A 24093-nucleotide genomic window follows, 5' to 3' on the forward strand; every position below is an offset into this window, starting at 1 on the left:
AGCTCAGAGTTCGATGCCTGGCAAAGGGATCGCGGGCTCCGCAATGTTAAAGTCCTGTAGGCTCCCGCGGTGGAGCTCTCGAAGCCGCTCTCTGCCAACTCCTCGATGTAAGGCCTCAGTGCGGATGGAGATACGATACGGAAAATAAAACATTGCAGCTCCGTCGAGGTAAGAGATTGGAAAAAGTTTTCCCCAACCCCCTCCCCCACCCCCCACATAAAACAAGCTAAAGAACACTAATAGCATACATTTAACATATACTAAAAAACAACTATAAAGGTAGGGAGTTTTGCTACAACTTCATGAACCTTGTATGGAGTTTTGGTCTGTTTATTGCAATGAGATGGGTTAACATGATGAGTGTTTGACGGTACTGGGCCTGTACTCGCTGGAGTTTTGAAGAATGAGGGGGGACCTCATTGAAATGTGCCGGATGGTGAAAGGCTTGGATAGAATGGATGTGGAGAGGATGTTTACACTAGTGGGAGAGTCTAGGACTAGAGGTCATATCCTCAGAATTAAAGGAAAGGGATGAGAAGGAATTTCTTTAGTCGGATGGTGGTGAATCAGTGGAATTCTTTGCCACAGAAGGCTGTGGAGGCCAAGTCAATGGATATTTTTAAGAGAGATAGATAGACTCTTGATTAGTTATGGGGAGAAGGCAGAAGAATGGGGTTAGGAGGGAGAGAGATCAGCCATGAATGAATGGCGGAGTAGACTTGACGGAGTAGAATGGCCTAATTCTGCTCCTATCACTTATGAGATATGCTTGTATTTGAGTTAGTTCAGTAGGTATTCACCAAGTTGATTTTTGGGAAAAAGTGTAAGGGAACAGAAAAGTCAGCTGAGCCTTCATGGTCCCAGGAGCTCTCAATGAAGAGTAATGAACTTGGCTAACCTTGGTGGATAAGTCAGCACTAAGATTTATTCGTATCTCTATCTTCAGATGGGAATTTCATGTTGCTTCTTTCTGCTCACTCAATGTCCCTGAAGCCAACTCAAATATTTCTCAATTATGGCAGTTGATGCCGTCTATGATTTTTTTTTTACAAGGAAGATGGCAAAGTGCTTAACAAAGTTTTATCATGTTAGCTTATACTTTTGTCTCTTGTTTCACTCCCACCTGATTCTGCTGCTTTTTTGCACTGACAATTTAATAACAACTCTGGCACTGGCCACTTAAATCAGCTGCCCTGGACAATTTACATGTATTTTAATGTTGCTGTATTTTACCTGCACTTTTTAACTATTTGTATTGTTTTTAACAGGGACTGGATTGTTTTTATTGTTTTTATTTATGTGTGAAATGTTTAAGTTTTATGTGCGATGCTCTGGTATTCCCTGGGAAGCGTCTTCTCATTTTGCACTGTACAACTGTTGCTTTGCAAGATGACAATAAAGGTTGGTTGATTGATTGATTGATCACTTGAAAAAATAGAATTGTGTATTCCAGTGAATTATCAAATCAATAGGATATTTTTCATAACAAGAAGACCGCAGGTTAAATTGTTAATGCTGTTGTGTACTGGCAGGGTAAATTATATTTTCTTAAAATAAATTTATTTAATTGTGTTTGCCTTGTAGATTGCAAGTATCTTGGGAAGTGGAGGTGTCTGCTAGCTAATGGAAGGAAAAACACAGAACAAACCTACCTCTGTTTCGAGATTGCCCAAGTTTGGTGGTGGAACCTCTAAATTAAGTGAGACTCTTCCTCAGCCTGTATCAAATGGAGGATGTATTCGCAATGTCAGTGCTTCCAGTGGTTCAAAACTTGACTCCAAGCAGAACGGAACTGCTCGTATGGGTGCATTTGCTTTCAACTGGAAGAAGTCTGGTAAAACTAAAGGTAGTGGACAAGGCGCAAAAGATCCAGCTGCACCATTGTCTTGCACTGTTACTAATGAAGAGTATGTTAAAGTTGAGAGAAACTTTTATTCTAAAGTTCCTTTTGTTAAAGATCACACAGACTTGGGCTTTAAGAGTAAATCTACTGCAGTAACCAGCCATCAAAAGCAGCATCAAGTTGTACCTTGCGTAAAAGAAAATAAATTGCCTGTCACTAGCTTAAATCATTCTTCAAGAGGAAACCATGGGAAAGTATTGGGAAAGCCATTCGCATCTCACATCTCAAGGTCACAGTCATTTGGTCATTTTCGTAAAACAGCAGCCGGAAAGGTGACTGAACAAGAAGAGACTTTCTCAGCATCAAGCAGTTCAAAAGGGAGTCTTGACCAATCCACAGAAAGCTTGAAGAACTTAACTGAAGAGAACATTGTTAGGTCCCAGAGCTTTTCGTATTCCACACGAAGTAACTCCTGTGGCTCGGATGTAATACCACGATCTTTGTCTTTTTCAAAGGCTGCAGATGTTTCTAGACCTTGTCTGAAACAGCAAATGAGGACGAGTCTTCCTTTGAGATCAAATATTTATCGCTATGGCAGTCCAAGGGGTACCGATAGCTCGGGCACAGGAGAATCAGTTAGTAAAGGTGCTTTTAGTAGACCAAGCTTACAAACACCATCATCTGTCTTGAAAAAGTCTCAGCTTCCTACTTGCCCCACATCTTCATTTTACATCACTGCTTCTGCTCCCAAGATGACACAATCTTCAGTAATTAAATGTGGGAGGTTGACCACTTCAGGAACAACATGCACTGTAAATCCATTATCTGATACCATCGAGGAAACTTGTGGAATTCCAACAATTGAGGAAAGTGGTCCAAATACTGTAAATGTAGATATTGAATGCGTTGCTGATAATTTGTTAGAAAATAATGCCATAGGTGAGAAGACTAAACATGAAGACAGTGAAGAACTTCAATCATTTTCTGCAAATGATATTGATGATTCAGAGGTAGTCATCTCATCAATTTACTCCAACTGTGATATAATTAATAGCGAACAGTTACCTAATTCAGGTACTGAATCCTTCGAAATTGTGGACAGCGACAATTCTCTTTCCACAGAAATTGCTGATGATCTTTACATTCCTAATGAGGCTATGTCATCAGAAGGAATTGAGGAAACATTAATTTCAGCATATGCAGACGCAGAATGGCTGGATACTGGATTGCCTGGTGCGTGAGATATTAATATTAAATGTTGGTTTATTTATATTTTGGATAAGAGTAACTAATGTTTAAGCATGCATGCATTTGATTGTACTTGTGTTTTGGTGGCATTTAAATATTAAATGTTATGTTGAACTAGTGACATATGCATAATGTACTTGTGCTGGTTGACATTTCTACCACTGCATCAGCCACAGTTCAAGATAGCATCTTTAAATGATGGTCTTTATACAACCGGGACTATCTCTAAACTGTTTTAATTTAGAGCAAAGAGTTTAGTAACATGTGTTATGCTTTTATTCACCTTGCATTATTTAACATTCTTGGCCAGAAATTTGATTGAATAATAGGGCTCATAACTTTATTAAAAAAGGCATGAGCATGTTGCAGAGTCTCAGTTTATGATGGTGTTGAAATCATGTGCAATTGTAATTATGTGGTGTGTTTGCTAAGATTAACCCATTTGACACCCATGGGATCAGTAACTGCTCATTCCATGACAGCATTGTTGCAGTTGTTCTTGGTAGTGACTCCTTCCCTGCATTCCCATTCACTCCCCGATTTGGTATCAACTACAAATTTACAAAGTGATCTTGATTCCAGAGTTCAAATCCTCCTGTAAATCGTGGCAAGGAAAGGTCCTGCCTCTGTTGTCTGTGAGGGTTCATGCACTGGACTTGTTTTCCAAGGTTTACAGCAATACCTTTCCTATCCCTCACATTCTTATAAAATAGAGGTATACAAAATCATGAGAGATAAATAAGGTGAACAGCTGCAATATTTTCCCCAGGGCAGGGGAGTCAAAAACTAGAAGACACATGTTTAAAATGAGAGGAGAAAGGGCCCTGAGGGACAACTATTTCAGAGAGGGAGGTATTGAAACATATAAGATTATTAAGGGTTTGGACACGCTAGAGGCAGGAAACATGTTCCCGGTGTCGGGGGAGTCCAGAACCAGGAGCCACAGTTTAAGATTAAAGGGTAAGCCATTTAGAACGGAGATGAAGAAACACTTTTTCACACAGAGAGTTGTGAGTCTGTGGAATTCTCTGCCTCAGAGGGCGGTGGAGGCCGATTCCCTGGATACTTTCAAGAGAGAACTAGATAGGGCTCTTAAAGATAGCGGAGTCAGGGGATATGGGGAGAAGGCAGGAACGGGGTACTGATTGTGGATGATCAGCCATGATCACATTGAATGGCGGTGCTGGCTTGAAGGGCCGAATGACCTACTTCTGCACCTATTGTCTACATGGAATGAACTGCCAGAGGAAGTGTTAGAATTGTGTACGAATAGGATATTAAGGACAGGTTCATTGAGAGGAGTGGTTTGGAAGGATATGGGCTGGATACAGGCAAGTGAAACTAGCTCGGTTAAGGAACTGTCACCGTGGACAAATTGGGCTGAATAATCTGTTTACATGCAGTATAGGTCAGTGACTTTACATTCATGGACGCAATCTATCCTTACGTTTGGCTTATCTTTTTTCTATTTTAAAAGCACTAATTTTTCCTTTCCAAATATTTTTGTGCTCTCTTTTATCATGCATTTTCCCGCTGTCTATGTACTTAATATTGCTGTTTCTTAATCTATTTCTATCTTTTTTTATTTATATGTTCACTTGATGTTCTCTCTTCATAACTGGAAAATAACGTTATCTTTTTCAAGTCCTTGATTCCTTATTCATCTTTTAATGATCTCAACAATCCTCTATTGATGTGCTTAATGTAAATATTTATTGGCTGCTGTAGTTGCTGTCCCAGCAGTGTTCACTTATTTAGCAAAAACTTGTGGGAAATCTCAGCGATGAGAGTTCTAAAAAATATTTACAGGATTTGGGTACCACTGGTATGGCCAGCATTTATTTCCTTTTCCCAGTCAACCTGGAAGGTGGTGGCAAGTCACCTCTTAAACCATGGTAGAGTGAATCCTCATTATAACGGATGATGGGAAGATTGGGGGTGGGGAGAATAGTGTCCGTTATTGCTGATTGTCCGCTATAACTGAGTAATCCAAAGGGTTGTTATGGAAAGTCGACGAAGATCCTGAAAACCGGCGCTCACGGCAGAAACAGGGGAAGAAGCTCAATTCGATAGTCATATTCTCAGATTTAGCTTAGTTTTGAGATATAGCATGGAAACAGGCCTTGCCAGAGATGGTGAATCACCTCAAGCCCCATATCCCAGAATTTACTGTCTTTCTCTGTGTCACTCACTGCTCTAGGTGAGAGAGGCTGCCCGCTAACTTTAATTCGAGTTCTTCAAGCTGGAAGTAGGCCCAAAATATTGATTGTTTCCAAACGTGAACAGGGTGTTCAGGCTGAGAGATAGTTCCATCGGTCATGAGGAAAAATTCCTTTTGGCCTATCTTTATTCTCCTGCTTTGTACCCCTGCCCCCTCCGGCTGTCCCCCCCCCCCCCACTCCCCCCACCCCGGTCTTGGTCTGCGTCACCTCTCGATTCCTCCTGATCGATTTCTGATATTCTGCCGGTAGAGGATAACCATCATGTATATCTCCATTTCATGAGGTTGTTTAATAATTGTCACTCAGAGTTTTTGTAAAATAAAATAACAATGTTTCCTGACCTGCCTGATATGAACAGGAGCCTTGTTACTATAGTACATCAGTCTGAAGAAGGGTTTCGGCCCGAAACGTCGCCTATTTCCTTCGCTCCATAGATGCTGCTGCACCCGCTGAGTTTCCCCAGCAATTTTGTGTACCTTTGTTACTATAGATATTGTTCGCAAAAACCAAAATCCATTATAAAGACATTCAAAATGAACTGCTCTTGCTCCTTTCCCTGTTTGTCCAAAATTTCATTCAAAACTGAAGTAAGATTGAATTATATTGTTGCTTCACATAGCCAACCAAGTTACTTGGATAAGTTATAAAGTTGTTACCTTTTTGTATCATATTTCCAGAAATTTGTTTACAACATCAAGTTAAATTGCTGCATATCTTGAACTTTGGCTAAATAATTTATAGTGCTATTTTTTTACAAAAGTAGACAAAATATATATTGCCTTAATGAGATGTTGTCAGCTGTGGTTTATTCTCCTGTGTATTAAATTAATTATCTTTGTCATTTTTTTTTTTTGTCTTTTGAGTAGACCAGTGCAAAGATTTGGAGACTTCGCAGACCAATGCCTCAGGTAATGACTTTGTGTGTCCAGATGCCAACTACGCACTGGGCTCCTCCTTTGAACTTTCTCCTTCCAGTAGTTCAGCTGGAACGTACATGTGGGATGAAGAGGGCATGGAGGGACTTGGTACAGTCCAGCAGTGTGGCAGCCTCGAGTCTTCAGAGATGAACAGCCTGGTAAGAACAGTCTGTTGTGCATGCAGGCCTTTCCTTTGATATCAGAGACATTCATCCTTTCTTTACAAAAATCCTCAAATAAACATTTTAAGTGGTGAGGAAAACAATATCGCAAAATCCCCACGTTATTTAATGTATGTTAATGTAAAGTGGTAAAAATTAACTCAAAGAGAAACTCTCTGTGGAGCCTTAATTCACTTTGGAATAAATTAATTATGACAAATGAATTTATGATTTGAAACGGAATGGAAGTCTGCACTGATGAACTTTCCAGTGTTATGTGTTAAAATTTGGTTAATCTGATCTTGTCATGTAAGGATGCCCCGTAAAGATATAAGGAAAATGTTGAACAGTTTTAAAGGTAAAACAATATCCTGTGATTTAACATTTATCATTTTACATTTAGAACAAAAGTTGAATCATGTTAAGTAGTGAGTATGACAATGCAGAGCTGGGACCTCTTGTGGAGGAAATGACCAACTGCATCTTTTGATGTACAATATACATTGGGACTCAGAGGTGGAGAGTCCCAGATATGGGCTAGTTAGTCTTATCAGTTCTAAATTCATTCCCTTTCCACATGCTCTGACCTCTTGTTTTATGGCACTCTAGGCTGGCAGCTATCTATGGATATAACTTTTTAAATATCGAAATGTTGTACCATCTGCTTTTTGTTGGAAAGAATTCCAGATTTTTGCCATCCTTTTATAAGCTAAATAGTTTTCTACTTAGTGGGCGGGCTTTAATTTTAAGCCCAATTATCTACAGTCTCCCAATTAACATATTAAATTTACTATTAAATTCTTGCACTAATTTACTATTAAACTCTTTTACTAAATTTACCATTAAATCTACTATTCAATTATTTCCAAATCAGTGAAAACTTCAATGAAATCAATCCTCTAAGTACTTATTTCCTTATTATCCCCAGTGTGTGTAGGATAGTGTTAATGTGCGGGAATCACTGGTTGGCACGGACCCGGTGGATCGAAGGGCCTGCTCTAAAACTAAAACTAAAAACTAAATCTATAGTGTGGAGAGAGACCTTTGCTTGCCTTTGGTGTTTAAAAGCCATTGTTGTCTGCAGGATTTAGAATTTTATCAGTACAGGAATAGAACTCTACCATATGCATTGTACACAACATTTATATTTCTGTTTTCCATTTGCAACTTTTTAAATTAGTCTTCATATGCTCTCTGCAAAATAAATAATCTTCTGATCAGCTTATGAGACTTTACTTGGAGTGATGAAGATTTATTTTCAGAAAGCAATTTTCAAAGGGATTCAATGAAGCAGCAGAATCAAGCATGCATGCCAGCAAATCTTTTGCACCACCATTTGCATTCAAGAAAATTACAGCTTTTAATAACATCTTTAACATAGAAAACAAGTTGGAAGTGCTTTACAATAGGAACTTAAGAAAAATAAAGTGAAGCATAAGCTGTGCTATTGAGGCAAAGGATCAGAAACTTGATCAAACTAAACAGTTTCTTTACAAAAGGAGTAGTAAAGGAAACTAAGTAAAATTGAACTAGGAGAGACAATAATTTGGGGAGGTTGAAGCTAATATTAAGCAGTAAATATTATTGCACACGATTTTAACGCTTTATGTGTTAAACATTTTATACGCATTCTGATATAATCAAGTTTGATTATATTGGAAAACAATTTGATGTTGCTTAGAAAGAAACAGCAGAACTCTGTTAAGTGCTAGCAAGTTTTTTTTGCAACCCTTCCCCCACGTGAGAAGGATTGATTGCCTCAAGGGAGCGCCGACACCGACACAAAAGTCGAGTCCATTCATTGGCTCCGGGAAGAGCCGACTGCCCGCCCCCCTCGCCCCCCCCCCCCCCCACTTGGGAAGGATAGATCGGCTCAAGGGAGCGCCAACGCTGACCCAAACGTCGAGTCCATTCATCGGCTCTGGGAAGCACTGACTGCCACCCCCCCCCATGTGGGAAGGATAGATTGCGTTGGGGGAACGGGTTATGTTGGGCGAACGGGTGAGTGGTGGAAATGGGTTGTGTTGGGGAAACGGTTGAGTGGTGGAAACGGGTTGCGTTGGGGAAACGGGTGAATGGTGGAATATTGCGTTGGGGAAACGGGGCCCAATGGGTTGGGGGGGTAGGGAGGGGAGGAGGGGTTATGGAGGGTGGTAGGGAGTGACTGAGGGTAGGGGAAAGGAGAGGTAGGGAGAGGTGAAGGAGGGAGTGGAGGAGGTGAGGGGAGAGAAGAGGGAGGGCGAAGAGGAGGGAGAGGGAGTGTTGGGGGCTATGGGTGAGGGGAAATAAACCGCGTCTGCGCTGTTTGGGGCTATGGGTGAGTGGTGGAATATTGCGTTGGGCGAATGGTGGTGTTGGGGGAACGGGTGATGGGGGCGATTAGCTCCGGGGGGCGCCTGTCTCTGGGGTGAGCGCCGACGCCACGTTCGGTGACCAGCCCTTCCATGTGACGCTGCGCACCCCCCCCCCCCCGCGTTGGGGATGGGGCCCAACAGGTCCCATTTGGTTTAGTCTTAAAATTAATTAATATAGGCAATGCCAAAATGATCACTTTTACTAATGTGAAAGATGATCTTTAAAAGTTCCTGCATGTTCTCCTGCATAGACCTCAGCACAGGAGCGCACACCCTCACATTTACAATACAATACAATACAATTCAATTTATTGTCATTTGGACCCCTTGAGGTCCAAACGAAATGTCGTTTCTGCAGCCATACATTACAAAACAAAAGACCCGAGACACAACACAGTTTACACAAACATCCATCACATCGTTGTGATGGAAGGCAAAAAAAACTTATCTCTCCACTGCACTCTCCCCCCCGATGTCAGAGTCAGAGTCAAAGTCGCTCGCAGAGTCCCGCGGCCATTCCAAGCCGCGTGGGGCGATGGTGTAAGGCCCCGCTCAGGGGCTCTTCAACCCCGCAACTCGGGCGGGAGAAGTCGCCGTTGCAGAAGCCCCGAAAAGCGGTCACCCAGCAGGGATCCACGGGCTCCCGGTGCCGCCGTCCGCCAGACCCGCAGTTGCAGCCTCCGAATCTCCGGAGGTCGGGTCACAGCAGCGTCCACCACAGCTCCACCCGCTCCGGACTCGGCCAGCTCCGTGACGGTGAGTAGTCGGCAGCTCCGTGACTGGAGCCCCAGGTCGTTCCTGTTGGAGGCCGCTCCACGTTGCAGCCCCAACGACAACGGAGACCCGACAAAGAAAAGGTCGGGTCTCCCGTGCAGGGGAAAGATTTTAAAGTTACCCCCTCCCCCCCACCCCCCACACACATACCCCCAAAAAAAACAAAAAAAAACTACATAAAAACGAGACAAAAAATAATAAAACACAGACGGACTGCAGAGGCCGCTGCTGACGAGAGTCGCGCCGCCCACCCACACTCATTCACACTCACCCACCCTCATGAGGGAAGTTATTTTGAGAGCAAGTTTTTTCTTTTACGGATTTAGGTTCTTAAATCTCTTTCAGATCTTTCTTTAAATCTATTTCATGCTTGGTTTGCATTGGAGTCTGGTTACTGAATGCTTTTGTGCTCCAGTACCTTTTGTGAATTATTGTTTTAAATTCTGTGTTTAGACTTGATTTCTGGGGACTATTTGGTTGTAAGGATATGATTACATGCAGAGATCTGAGTTCGAGCAGGGATAGGGGGTTAGGTCAATTTAAAGTTTCTTCAAACAGTAAATGGAACTCGCAAGCCTTTTTTAACCCAGGATCTTAGTTCAAAGATATAAAACACATACATAACAATATGCATTCATCGATATCAATTACTTAAATGTGTATATATACGTTTATATGGTTTGTATTTATGCATTTTGATGCTTATATAAAATTACTGATCAACATGGGGCAACCATTTAGCTTTTTAAAGTACTTAATTCTGCCACCCAGTGGCAAAAACAGGTATTGTTGAGGAGCTCCACAGTAATGATCCTTCCTACTTATGGTGAATAAAATGTGTATTTGTAACTTTGAAAGTTTTTACAGTAATTGTTGATTGTGATGACAAAATTTTTGACATCATCATCACAATGTCAAGACAAGATTTTTTGGATATCACTTGACTGTTTTGCAATTTGTTGGTAAATGTAAACAATTCAAATGCAGCTGGGATAAGTTGATTTGTCATTTGACCAGTCAAGTTCGCACTGAACAAGATTTGAACAATCCCACTTTCTTGTCCTCTCCCCATAGGCCAGCAATTTTTTTTTTCAGCTACATACCCAGTTCTGTTTTGAACACAGAAATTAAATCTACCTTCACCATTATTCATTTCATTCAAAAATCTTGTGAAAACAATTGTTTTCTCACTTAGGTTCTTTTGCTAGCCTCCTAGCAGTTTTTTCTCCTTTTTCCATAGCCCTCATGATCTTTACTTTCTCTCTTGAATCTCTTCATAATCTCATCAGTTCAATGAATTAATGATCTGCTTATTGGAATCACTGTTAAATGTCTTGTGTTTCCTTTTGAATATTTTCACAGCCTTCCTAAAGTATCGTGACCAGATGGGTAGAATTCTCTGCATGCGGATGAGCTAGTGTTTTATTATGATTCGTTGTAGCTTCCTTACTCTTGTACTTCATATCTCTATAACATTGTTTTTTTTTAAACTGCTTTCTTAATCTGATTTACCACTTTGCGCTATGCACTTATACCTGAAAATAATGATCTGCAGCTATTAGTCAGGGATAATTAGTGCAACAAAATGAGACCCTTGTACAGTGAGAGATTTACCAATGCAAATCCATAAAAATAAAAATCGACAATGTGACATTTTAAAATTGAGGGCATAATGCAGTGCATTGCATTGCATTCAAATAAAATGTGTTAGGGAGCAAGGCGATGTAATTTGCTTAATTTGGATATGCTTCTTTGAGCAGTTATTCATCAGTGCACACAAGATTTTCATACATGAGGGGAAAGATTAAAGTCATGGTTGGCCAAAGTCCCTTCTACGCCTTTCAGTTCTACGCCTTTGATTATGGAGTGGTATTGTTCTATGACTCTCTATGACTCTATGTCGTGTCTCAGCTTACATAGGAATGACTTGTCATTCTATTGTGGCTAAGCAATGTAAGCAACAGTCTATAAACAGAGCTAAGTAAACTGACAAATGGCAGATGGTATCAAGTTCTATCCCTTCCGGTGGTGATGTGGTGGATAGTGAAGCAACCTGCCAGCAAGGAGGAGGCTGCATAATCATCCCCATCTCAATGGTGGCAAAATCTAGCCTCAGTGCAAAAGATCTGGCTGAAATGTTCACAACAATCTTCAACTGGAAGCGCTGTACACAAATGATCCATCTCAGTCATTCTAAAGGGTTTAAGTTATCAGCCAATCAGCCAGTTGTCCATATAATATCTGAAATGAAAGTAAAATGCACAAATGCTGGAGTAACTCAGCAGATCAGGCAGCATCTTTGCAGACCATGGATAGATAGAAGGGTCTCAATCCAAAATGTCACCCATTCCTTCTCTCTAGAGATGCTGCCTGTCCTGCTGTAGTTACTACAGCATTTTGTGTTTATCTGTGGACAGATAATATTTTGGTTTGGGAACATTCTTCAGACTGATTGTTGTGGTGGTTGGGGGGTGGGGGGGATAATATATGGATACAGGTGAAGGGAAGGGGAGGGTGGAGTTTGATAGCAGATGGCTGGACAAAGGCCAGACAATGTGGCTTTTCATCTCTGGCCTTTGTCCAACCATTTGACAATCAAAAAATATCCTTCGCCTCTATCCACCGATTACTTGTCAGGCTTAGTCCTGTTTCTTCACCCCCCCCCCCCCCCCACACACAATCAGTCTTAAGAAGGAACCAAAAGTTCACATATCCATGTTCTGTAGAGATGCTGCTGACCAGCTGAAGTACTCCAGCACTTCGAGTCTTTTTTTGTTGACCTGTATCTGCAGTTCTTTGTTTCTAATATCTGAAATGGTTGACTTTAATAAATATAACAAAGTCAATCATCTCAGCAACATTTTGGTTGCAATGTGAAGATTTCTTAAGGACCAACTGTGCTTGTGGCCAAGCTGTTGTATTTATGTTACGAAAGATGCATTTAACGTACTAAAATTGAATTCTGTGAGATTAGACAAAATTATTCTGTCCAGCATCTCCCAAGGTCACAATTTCTACTAACTAGAAAGCCAAGATCTGCAAGTGCATTGATCACCAACTGTTCCAAATACCTCTAACTTGCACGCCATCCTGACTATGCAATACCTTCATTGTTGTCGATCAAAATCTTAAAACTCAAAGTCTTAAAAGTCTAAGGCGGTCACGGTGGCGCAGCGGTAGAGTTGCTGCCTTACAGTGAATGCAGCGCTGGAGACCCAGGTTTGATCCCGATTACGGGTACTGTCTGTACGGAGTTTGTATGTTCTCCCCGTGACCAGCGTGGGTTTTCACCAAGATCTTAGTTTTCCTCCCACACTCCAAAGACGTACAGGTTCGTAGGTTAATTGGCTTGGTAAATGTAAAAATTGTCACTAGTGTGTGTCGGATAGTGTTAATGTGCAGTGATCGCTGGTCGGCGCTGATACGGTGGGCCGAAGGGCGTGTTTCCGCGCTGTATCTCTAAACTAAAACCTTAAAATCTTCTGTTTAATAGCTTTGTGGGAGTCCTTTCACCATATATTCAATGTGGTGGCTCACTGTCAACTGCACAGTATATTCTGAAGTTGTGAAAAGGAATTTCTTGGCAACAGTTTATGGAGGGGCACAATAATTCTAGATCTTATTTTGTAAGTCAACAAATGAAAATATAATCAAGCCAACTGTGTGTGCAGATACACCAATAATTACCAAGTGCAAGCTGATATTGAGCAGCTGTTTATTTTCTTACTCTAACATTATTAATTGAATCATGCACAACAACAGCATTCCTTTTTATTGCAACTGTAGTTTGAAGATTAGAAAAATTACTGGTGCATTAATGTTCAGTTTGTTACCTAGAATAATTTACAGCAAACTGATGAGTTTATTTGAGAAATCAGAAACCTGGGAAAATTGCATTGTAGCTCTACAAGCCATTAAGATGCCGGGCTTGCCCGAAAGCTGCTTATATTTTGCTGAAATGTAATTGTAGATGTACTGAGGAGAATACATTTTAGTTTCAGCAGTGAAAGAAAATAATTTTGATGAAAGGAAACTCAACATATGTTTTCCCATACCACTTTATTCATCATTGCATGGGTTTTCACGGAACCAGATTCCAACACTTTTTTTCACCTCAAAACAGTAAGAGACTCAGCAACTGAATCTAAGGTTTCAAAGGTCTTTTATTGTCACTTACCAATTTAGGTACAGTGATAAGCGAATTACTATACAGCCACACGAAAAAAAAGCAACAAGACAGAAAACTACATAAATGCTAACATAAACATCCACCACGGCGGATTCCCCACATTACTCACTGTGATGGAAGGCAAAAAAGTCCAATCTTCTTCCTCTTTATTCTCCCGCTGTCGGGGCGATCGAAACTCCCGCTGTCGGGGCAATAGAAACTCCCGTGTTAGGGCGATCGAAACTCCCACGGCTTGGAGTTCTGAAGTCGGTCTCTGATGTTAAGTCTGCCAGCACCCATGGTTTGTGCTCCGAGGTCGACCCCTGGCAAGGGGATCGCGAGCTCCGCGATGGTAAGTCCGCAGGCTTCTGCGATGGAGCTCCTGGTCGATCTCCAGCAAAGGCCGCCAACTCCTCGATGTTAGGCTGAAGTGCGGACAGAGATACGATACGGAAAAAAGTTGCATCTCCGTTGAGGTAAGAGATTAGAAAAAGCTTCCCCCAACCTCCACTCCCTACATAAAACAAGCTAAAGAACACTAAAAACACACATTTAACACATACAATTAAAACACAACGAAGGAAAGGACAGACAGACTGTTGGTGAGGCAGCCATTGCTGGGGCAACCTGGAAGATAGTGCAAGTGTACAGGGTGATCGCTGGTCAGCGCGGACTCGGTGGGCCAAAGGCCCTGTTTCCATGCTGTATCTCTGAAGTCTAAAGTAAAGTCTAAAACTGTAGACAGTCTATCGTCTATGGGCAGACATACAGGATGCAAATGGAAAAATTGTGTCGATTAAATTGTTGCACGTTGATTTTTGGATGGTAAAGAAAGCGATATTCCAGACAAAGTTAGACAATGTAAATAGTATCTGTGGTTAGAGTTGATTACATATACGGATCCAGAGGAAAGTATAATTTACTGCAATGTTTCTTATTAACACGCAGTGAAAGGATAAAATTAATTTAATGCAATCAGTGGTTTACACAAGCACCATTGTATTCAAATTCCAAAATTAGAGGCTTTTCTCATGTATAACTATGTGTTTATGCAAATATTCACAGGAGACAAGAACAAACTAAAAATGCAAAATTTTATGGTAATGTATTTCTTTGGCACAACTCAATGAAACTTCAAACCCCGCCCCCCACATATTTGTTGTCAGATGTGTTATGCATTCTGGAAATCTGAAATAGATGTTGAGGGGATGAGAAAGTGGGATAACATAGCAGTAGTGTGAATGTGTGATGGATGGTTAGCATGGTGGACCAAATAGCTTGTTTCAATGCCATATCCCTAAACTAAACTAAATACAGAAAATGCTGGAAATTCTCAGCAGTTCTGGCAGCATCTGTGGAAAGAGAAAGAATTAACATTTCATGTAAGCAACATTCATCAGAACTGGGAAAGAGGCGATAGAAGTAGGAGAGATGGTTGGGTGGGATATGCTAACCAAAAGGGACAACTCTGATAAGACAAATCAAAATGGCTTCAGGGCAACAGTTCTCTGCATGTTAAGCTTTGTGGTCTGTGTAATGTGTTGTTAATGTTAAGAACGTGGGACAGCATGCTTGGTATGTCCCAGTATGCCAGACTACATAAGCTATGACGACAAGGTAATATGTTGCTGATCTGATCCCCCTGCTATATTACTTCCCTTTATCAGAGAAACGTTGTTCCACCCACACTAACTAACTTGCTTCTGTCTCATGTCTGATGAAGGTTCCTCACCTGAAACATTAACACTTTCTCTTTCCACTGATGCTGCCTGGCCTAGTTTGTTCTTCCAGCATTTTCCATTTTCTGTGTTTATGTCAGGTTAGCTCAATTTTACAACGCAATATGAGTATCAAGGCAAAAGTTAAACTCTTGTATTTAGAGTCATAGAGTGATACAGTGTGGAAACAGGCCCTTCGGCCCAACCTGCCCACACCGGCCAACAATATCCCAGCAACACTAGTCCCACTTGCCTGCGCTTGGTCCATATCCCTCCAAACTTGTCCTATCCATGTACTTGTCTAACTGTTTCCTAAATGATGGGATAGTCCCAGCCTCAACTACTTCCTCTGGCAGCTGGTTCCATACACCCGCCACCCATTGTGTGAAAAAGTTACCCCTCGGATTCCTATTAAATCTTTTCCCCTTCACCTTGAACCTTTGTCCTCTGGTCTTAAATTCCTCTATTCTGGGCAAGAGACTCTGTGCATCTACCCGATCTATTCCTCTCATGATTTTGTACACCTCTATACGATCCCCCCCTCATCCTCCTGGGCTCCATGGAATCATGACCCAGCCTCTTCAACCTCTCCCTATAGCTCACACCCTCTAGTCCTGGCAAATTCCTCACAAATCTTTTCTGAACCCTTTCAGCTTGACAATATCTTTCCTATAACATGGTGCACCGAACCGTACACAATATTCTAAATGCGGTCTCACCAACGTCTTATACAACTGCAACATGACCTCCCAACTTCTATACTCAATACTTTGACAGATGAAGGCCCAAGTGCCAAAGGCCTTTTTGACCACTTTATCTACCTGCGACTCGACCTTCAAGGAACCATGCACCTGTACTCCTAGATCCCTCTGCTCTACAACACTACCCAGAGGCCTACCATTTACTGTGTAGGTCCTGCCCTTGTTCGATGTCCCAAAATGCAACACCTCACACTTTTCTGTATTACATTCCATCAACCATTCCTTCTCCCACATGACCAATCGATCCAGATCCTGCTGCAATCTTAACTATCTGCAAAACCACTCACTTTTGTATCATCAGCAAACTTGCTCATCTTGCCCCCTATATGTTCTCATCCAAATCATTGATGTAGATGACAAACAGTAACAGGCCCAGCACCGAACCCTGAGGCACACCACTTGTCACAGGCTTAGAAGCAACCTTCCACCATCACCCTCTGCTTCCTTCCATTTGTCTTATACATATCCTCAGTCACCTAAAATAGATCTGTTTCACATGAGAATCGATGTACATAGAATGTTTGTTATTTAACTGCATTTTAAAGCCATTCATTATATATCCAGCACTTCAGGGGCTGTGAAATTGTGATTACCATGGTAGCTATGTTTGCGGTCTGGGACAGAATTGCATCATCTTCACTGGGTGTGACAACCATCAACATGAACTCAGACGAACTGGAAATGGATTCAATAAAACTTCATACAAATATTACTCTCAATACAGTCTAATTAACCCCTATACATCCTGACTTGCAGTATGAAGTACGTGAGAGATGTAGGGAAGCAAGGTTGTTTAGGAGTGAGGGTGAGTGATTAAACTTGAAGGGTTTGTTTTGGGGTTAATTTGAGCTAACCTAACATAAAAACAGAAAATGGGAAATGCTAGAAAAACTAAGCAGGCTAGACAGTATCAGTGGAAAGAGAAGCAGAGGGAAACAAGTTAGTTTGCAGCTAAGTGTTGGTGGAACAGAGTTTTTCTGATAAATATGGTGGAGGGGGTGGGGGGAGGGAATCAGATCAGCAACACATTTCCTCGTCATCATAGTCTAATATGTAGTCTGGCATATTGGGACATACCCAGCAGGCCAGACTATTTGTGGGAAATAAACATTTTTCTCATGTTCAGCATGCTGTAGTTGTCCCACCTCCTTAACATGAACAATACATTACACCGACCACGGAGCTTAACGTGCTGAGAACTGTTGCCATTAAGCCATTTGCGCTATCAAAGACGTCTCCTTCGGTTAGCATATCCCACCCAACCTTCTCTCCTACTTCTATCTCTCTCTTTCCCAGTTCTGATGAATGTTGCTAACATGAAATGTTGATTCTTTCTTTTTCCCCAGACGTTGTCAGAACTGCTGAGATTTTCCAGAATGCAGAACACATCTAACAACAAATATGTTGGGGGAGTGGGGGTTGGGTAGGAGGATTGAAGTTACATTGAGTTGAGCTGAATAAATTCATTATCATAAAGTTTTGCATTTCTGTTAGTTCCAGTCTACTGTGGGTATTTGAATATGATTGAGAAAACGCTTCTAATTTTGGAATTTGATTCCTTTGGAATGGTACTTGTGTGGACACTGATTGCATTAAATTTATTTTATCCTTTCAATGCATGTTAGTAAAACACATTGTAGTAAATTAGATATTTATATAGTCATTTAAAGCAATAAAATATTTAAATGTCTTCTTTTGGATAGAAGTTTTTGATACAAATTTGTTTGAAGCTGTTAAAATCATAAGTTAGATATCATTTGAAATACACTTATTTGAACAAGGTATGTACCAGCATCTTAATATGAGATAATAGCCCATGTGTCCTGTAACTCTGGCAACTGCAACATGTAATGAGAATGTGAAGTGCTGCAACATAAAGCAGTGTATTTTGATTGGTCTATTAGATGTATTGACGTTTTGTTTGTAAATCAGAGTCCAGATAGTGTGTTTTTGTAAATGTTGACGGTGCAGTTTTGCAATAAGGCCTGATATGCTGCATGCTTGGAGATCTATACATTGGCCACAGTGTGGTGCTCTTTGATGTTAAATTTTTTATCAGGTAATGGCTGAGATCTTGGTGGGGACATTTGCCATAAAGCTCTGGTATTAAATCTAAAGATGGCTGTTTGTCAGTGTAACCTGGCACTGGTTTTTACTAGAGAAAGGTCAGTTTTTCTGTTCACTCGCTCTAATGGAATGTGATGTCTTTGTTTTAACCATTTATTATTCTGTGGTTGCATCAGTATCACATTGTCACAATGCAATTAAAAAAAAAAAAAATTAAGAAAAACTTGTACAGCAGTTTTATAGATCATAAATTGCATTTTAGTAATTACTACCTTCTGTTGAATTCAGATTGGTTAAGGAAGAACCCTCCTTTTTGTGCCTATACCATTGGACAACTGCAGAATACTTAATTGTAAGAGAATTGTTCATTTACGTGTGTCAATAGAATGACAGTGCAATAGCTACAATGCCCTCCATAATGTTTGGGACAAAGACCCATCATTTATACAATTTGAGATTTGTAATATAAAAACCTCGCTTGTGGAACCCACAAGTGAGGTGGACCGTCAAGAATGCAGGGGGACCACCGAGAATGTCAAGAATGAAGTGGACCACCGAGAGCATAGGGGGACAGGATTGGGAGAGGGAAGAAGGGATACATGCTGCCGCGAGTTCCTGGCAGGGGCTACCGAGATTGAAAGAGGGACCCAGCAGGGAGAATGAAGGGGAGTGTGAGTGCTGAGTGTGCTCTAAAACAGAGATTTGGTAGATTTGGGGGAGTACGGCAATCAATGGATTTTGGCATTCATGCAAGAAAGGGGCACTGAGAAATTACATACTTGATCCACGCAAAGAGTAACTACTCCTGTCTTGCAGCCTGAAGTAAAATTCTTAAGGGATTGGACAGGCTAGAACCAGGGGTCACAGTTTAAGAATAAGGGGTAGGCCATTTAGGACTGAGATGAGGAAAAACCTTTTCACCCAGAGAGTTGTGAATATGTGGAACTCTCTGCCACAGAAGGCAGTGGAGGCCAATTCACTGGATATATTTAAGAGAGAGTTAGATATAGCTCTTAGGGTGAATGGCATCAAGGGATAGGGGGGAAAAAGCAGGAACGGGGTACGGGTTCTGGATGATCAGCCATGATCATGTTGAATGGCGGTGCTGGCTCGAAGAGCCGAATGGCCTTCTCCTGCACCTACTTTCTAATATAAGGTGAATAATATCAAACAGAAAAATCGAACAATAGGCTTTTTGTGGTGTTTATTAAATGTATTAAAATTATCCTATGGTACTCTTTTATTGCTACTTTTTTACTTTATTGTTTGTTTTGTTTTTGTTTTTACCTTGTTTGGGATGTGTTTACCTTGTGTTGGGACTAAAGATGGAAATTAGCTACTGGCTACAATCTTGCATATTACATGCAAATATTTATTAGTATGCACTGTCCCTAATAAAAATCAATTCAATTCAATTCAATTCAATATTACATTGCTCAGGATACTCGGGGAGCTCACTATTCTTGAGTTTCCCATGGGCTGTGATATATTTGATAAAACTGGCCAGGAGAGCAATATTTTTCAGTTTCTGGCATGAAAGAGTTGGAAATGTGGGGAAGTAATTGTCAGGCCTCAGGAGATATTCAAATTAGTCACATGGCTGTCTCAGCATAAAGGCAGGTGTTGTTTGATCATTCTCACAATAATGGATTCTAGAGCATTCAGGACTTGAGCAAAGAAGTTCTAGCTATTGTCATTCTGTGATAATTTCTATGAAAACTAAGACATTTGTCTTTCATTGAAACCACAATCTGCAAGTATTCCACCAACAACATCACCATGAGACAGATGTTTAATTGAAAGAGCTGTAACAATGTTTTTGCTGATCGAGCAGGGCTGAATACTCAGCTATCCAATCCTTTAAATTTATGGAGTTCTTGTCAGAACAGATGCAGCAAAAGTGAATTTGATTGTCCCTTCTGTCTACCACTTCCTTCATAAATTAACTATTTTCATGGAGATACAAAGGGAGCAGTGCAGTGAATTGCCAAGCTTGTTGAACAGCACCCCAGCTCTACCTGAAAGGTTCTGAGAAACCCTTTTTGCTCGTTGGTTAACCCATCAAGGATTGAACTTTTTGCCTTGGCCATTTCCTATGTTAGTGAGTTGTACCTTGTATTTTCTGCAACAAATAGTGTATCTCCGGGCCGCGGAGTTTGAACCGGCCCGTTCGCGGAGCTCGGGGACTGACTTACTTACCATCACCCGGCGGGGACACAACATCGGAGGCCTGGATCGCCTCAGCACAGAGGGAGAACAAGGAGGGAAGAGACAAAGACTTTTGCCTTCCATCACAGTGAGGAGGTGTCTGGTGAACTCACTGTGGTGGATGTTAAATTTGTGTTTATTGTGTGTTTTTGTTTTTATTATATGTATGACTGCAAAGCACGATATTTCGTTCAGACTGAAAGGTCTGAATGACAATAAAGGATACTTTGGGTTTGATCTCAAACTTATTGGTGATTAACTTACATTTATAGTTTATAGTTCTGGTTGTCTCTACACCATCCCTATTACTACCCAGACAATTTTGCAACCAAAAATGGGTTTTTCACTGACAGACTTAATTCCAATTTCTGGCACTATTCTAAGGATACTTCTTTTCTTTAATCCTTTGGAAAACACAATTGCTCCTGGTCTACATGCTTTCTTGAAATGATTTCTGGACCTTCTTATGAACTATTTTACTTCTTTAATTGACTTTTGCTGATTCCTATAACTCATTTGGAACATAGTTTAGAATTGCTTTGTGGCCTCAATATTCGTCCAACTAAAATACATTCCGACACATGTTCGTTAATGTTCATCTACCAATCCAATTCCTTTCCTGCATGTTTGGGGTCTTCCTATATCACTACCTTCCTTCTAACATAAGGTCAGAAGCTATTTAATAATATTTTTACAAAAATGGAGCTTAATTCCAACCTCCAGCGAGTCTGTTGAGACATTTCAATTTGGGCTGACAAGCAATATTATTTGTGTGGCCTATTATGGTCGGGTAGTGATGACTTCCACATGGCTAACAAGCTTTCCAATTGGAATCTGTGCAAACTTCTCTATACTAAGTTTTCAGTCTCGAAATATTTCTTCCGCTACTTAAAACAAAATATTTAATGTGCACTCAATAATACTTTTGCTTGTAATCATCTCCAATGAGCAACATTTCTCTGAGCTTGATATTTTTAAAAATGGGTTAAACTTGGCTATTTATATTTAGCAATCAGGTTAAAGAACATGCCTAAAGAAAGGAAAACAAAACTGCACGTTTTTACATAAATCATATTTTTCTTTCTGCTGCTTTTGCAGTCTTGTTTTGAAGATATTTTATATTTTTCTTCAGCAGTTGCCAAGATAGGGCAATGCCTGTCCCGATGTGTTTGTTACCATGGTATCCTTCATTTTTATTTGAAAGAAGTGTCCTGAAATCAATGTTATATTGGCGAATCAGAGTTTGACATACCAGGCATTCACGGGAACATTTTTCCCCCAGAAAATCACAATTGCAAATTTCCCAGAGAAAAAGAAGGGATTTGGCTTATGACATTTGAATATGTTGGATCATTGTAAATCTCATTGAGCGATCTAGCGTAATGTTTAGCTATTCGATGCATGCTTGACATTGCATTTGTTCATTATATAACTGACAAAGGGCAGCTTGTTTGTCTTAGAAATAAGCTGAGCAGTGTTGATGTGTTACCTGAAGTTCTAAAGACCATAGAGCCCCATGTCTTGTATCCTGTGGCATAGAGTAGAACATTATTATTCTATTGCTTTATTTCTTCATTTTCTTAAGAAAGTACTAATGTAGAGTGAATATAGAAAATATTTGCTTTTGTGTTTGCAGTTATTTGTATTGGCTGAATTATATTTAAAATGTTATGTGTGGGTGTCATTCTTTACAGAATAATGCTTCTTGTGGGCAGAATGCAAATTCTGTATGTCAGATGAACAAAGTGGTATTTTGGTGAACCATCCTAAGTTTTTTTTTTGAACTTTTAACCCTTCCCCTCCCCTCCCCCCTAAGAATGATCAGTGTTGGAAAACCTATTGATTTTGTGTACTCTGAGATTTAAAAAAATAATTTGATAATTTCTCTACAGTTTATTAAAATCCATTTGGGCAAGGGGAGATATTGTTCCTATCATCTGTAACATGTTCAATTTAAATTAAAGGAACATATTTATGGGTTAACAAAAAAAATACTTAAAGAGGTATAGTTGCATAGTGTTTATCTGAGTAGAATAATGTTGCAGGGAGCTGGTCAAATCATCTGGAGATGTGAGGGTGCATGGTACCTGTGAAAATTAATTAAGGAAATCTGTAAACAGTTGTTATCTGTACTGACAGCCCATGAAACTGTAAGATTTGTCATTTAAAGCCATCACAGTTATCTAATGTCCTTGCAGCTTTCACTTAGCCTTTGTGATAACCGGCTCTCAGCAATGTGGCTGATGTGTAATTGCCCGCGAGTCCAGCAAACTTTTCATTTCAAGGGCATTGAAAGGGTAAGAAATGTTGTCCTTTCTAGCAACACCCAGATCCTGTGCTTAAAATTGTTGTTTGCCTGCAATTGCGGTTTTGTGCAATTGGACCTAACAGCCACACTTTGAAGCTGTGATTTAATATGTTCTCTGTGATTTTTAAAATTCAACAAAAAAAACATTTCACTGTACCTCGGTACACGTGACAATAATAAACTAGACTAAATTTTGCAAGTTTTGGTTAGGAGTGTTCATGGATATTCAGTGCAATATATTTTCTTGTTATACACATCTTATTTATCTGCAGTGCACCATTGCTATTAATCACGAAGTATGTTTAATGAATTAGCCCTTGTTAATCTTCAAATGTTGTATGCGTATACCTTCTTCATGGGTGTCAAGAGTACCTGTAGTGGCTTGTTCATCTAAAACAGGGTCCAAAATGTTGGCAAGATGATATGAGTAAGTCTGACGAGGATTATCTGCAAGGATTTTCCCTCAAACTCTAATTTATTGTCTTTGTAGAGTAATTTGGAATCTATGTCAGCCGTGAAGCTTGCTGAGATATTGATAAAACTGGAAATGTAATGATATGCTGCTGTGAATCTTATCATTCTGTTGATCTACTTCAGCGATATGCCAAATAGTTCTGGCAACCTATGCCTTCTCAATTGCCCCGTGCCATAACTTAATCTACTGTTGTTTAGTCTTAACCTTGCTATGATAACACAAAACAAATTTTGGAAAGAGAAAATTAAATGTTGTGTTTAAGGTTGTTTGTTATTTGATATTAAACTGCCTGAGCGGTAGATTTACAATTCTTTGTGTTGTCAACTGCAATATTATAATTCCACATGCAGCAACTGTAGCATGATGTAAAAGTTAATGCATGTGAAATAAAAGCAGTTCAAAAACAAGCTGTATCTTTATCAGCAATTGATGATGTGATAGAGAAATTTGGGCAGCAAGTCTGAAATAGACAATAGAATTTTCTAACCTCACAGGTCATGTCACGACTATAAGAATGCTTCAGTATGATTGGCTATACAGACTGTTTTAGACTGGGGAGAATACGTGTTCGGCACGGACTAGAAGGGCCGAGATGGCCTGTTTCCGTGCTGTAATTGTTATTAGGTTATATGGTTATACAGACTGTTTTAATTATATTAGGTTACTAGATTTGAGAGATCTATTTCCATGGATACCAAAGAGAGATTTTTGAAGATTCCAGAATTAAATGTAATATCAGCAGGAGTGGAATAATTACGTTTTCAAGGGCACACTGCCAAGCCCAGTGGTGATCTCTGTCACTTACCATTGACTGTAAAATCCAGCACAATGATTGTTACATGGTCAAGTGCAGGCAGAGAATAAATCAG

General features: G+C 40.3%; 1 protein-coding gene across 3 annotated transcripts in view; it reads left to right on the forward strand.

The window, feature by feature from the left end:
- The window catches only part of ccser2 (coiled-coil serine rich protein 2), a 350893-nt gene that overhangs the window by 30930 nt on the left and 295870 nt on the right, over positions 1–24093 (forward strand). For all 3 annotated transcript variants that reach the window (XM_033012715.1, XM_033012716.1, XM_033012717.1), the window contains exons 3-4: positions 1585–3076; positions 6180–6388. In XM_033012715.1, coding sequence (XP_032868606.1) covers positions 1624–3076; positions 6180–6388 — 1662 coding nt within the window. In that variant the 5' untranslated portion in view covers positions 1585–1623. The remainder of the gene's footprint in view (positions 1–1584; positions 3077–6179; positions 6389–24093) is intronic.

This window comes from Amblyraja radiata, chromosome 37 (genome assembly GCF_010909765.2).
Source record: "Amblyraja radiata isolate CabotCenter1 chromosome 37, sAmbRad1.1.pri, whole genome shotgun sequence".
Classification (NCBI taxonomy): domain Eukaryota; kingdom Metazoa; phylum Chordata; class Chondrichthyes; order Rajiformes; family Rajidae; genus Amblyraja; species Amblyraja radiata.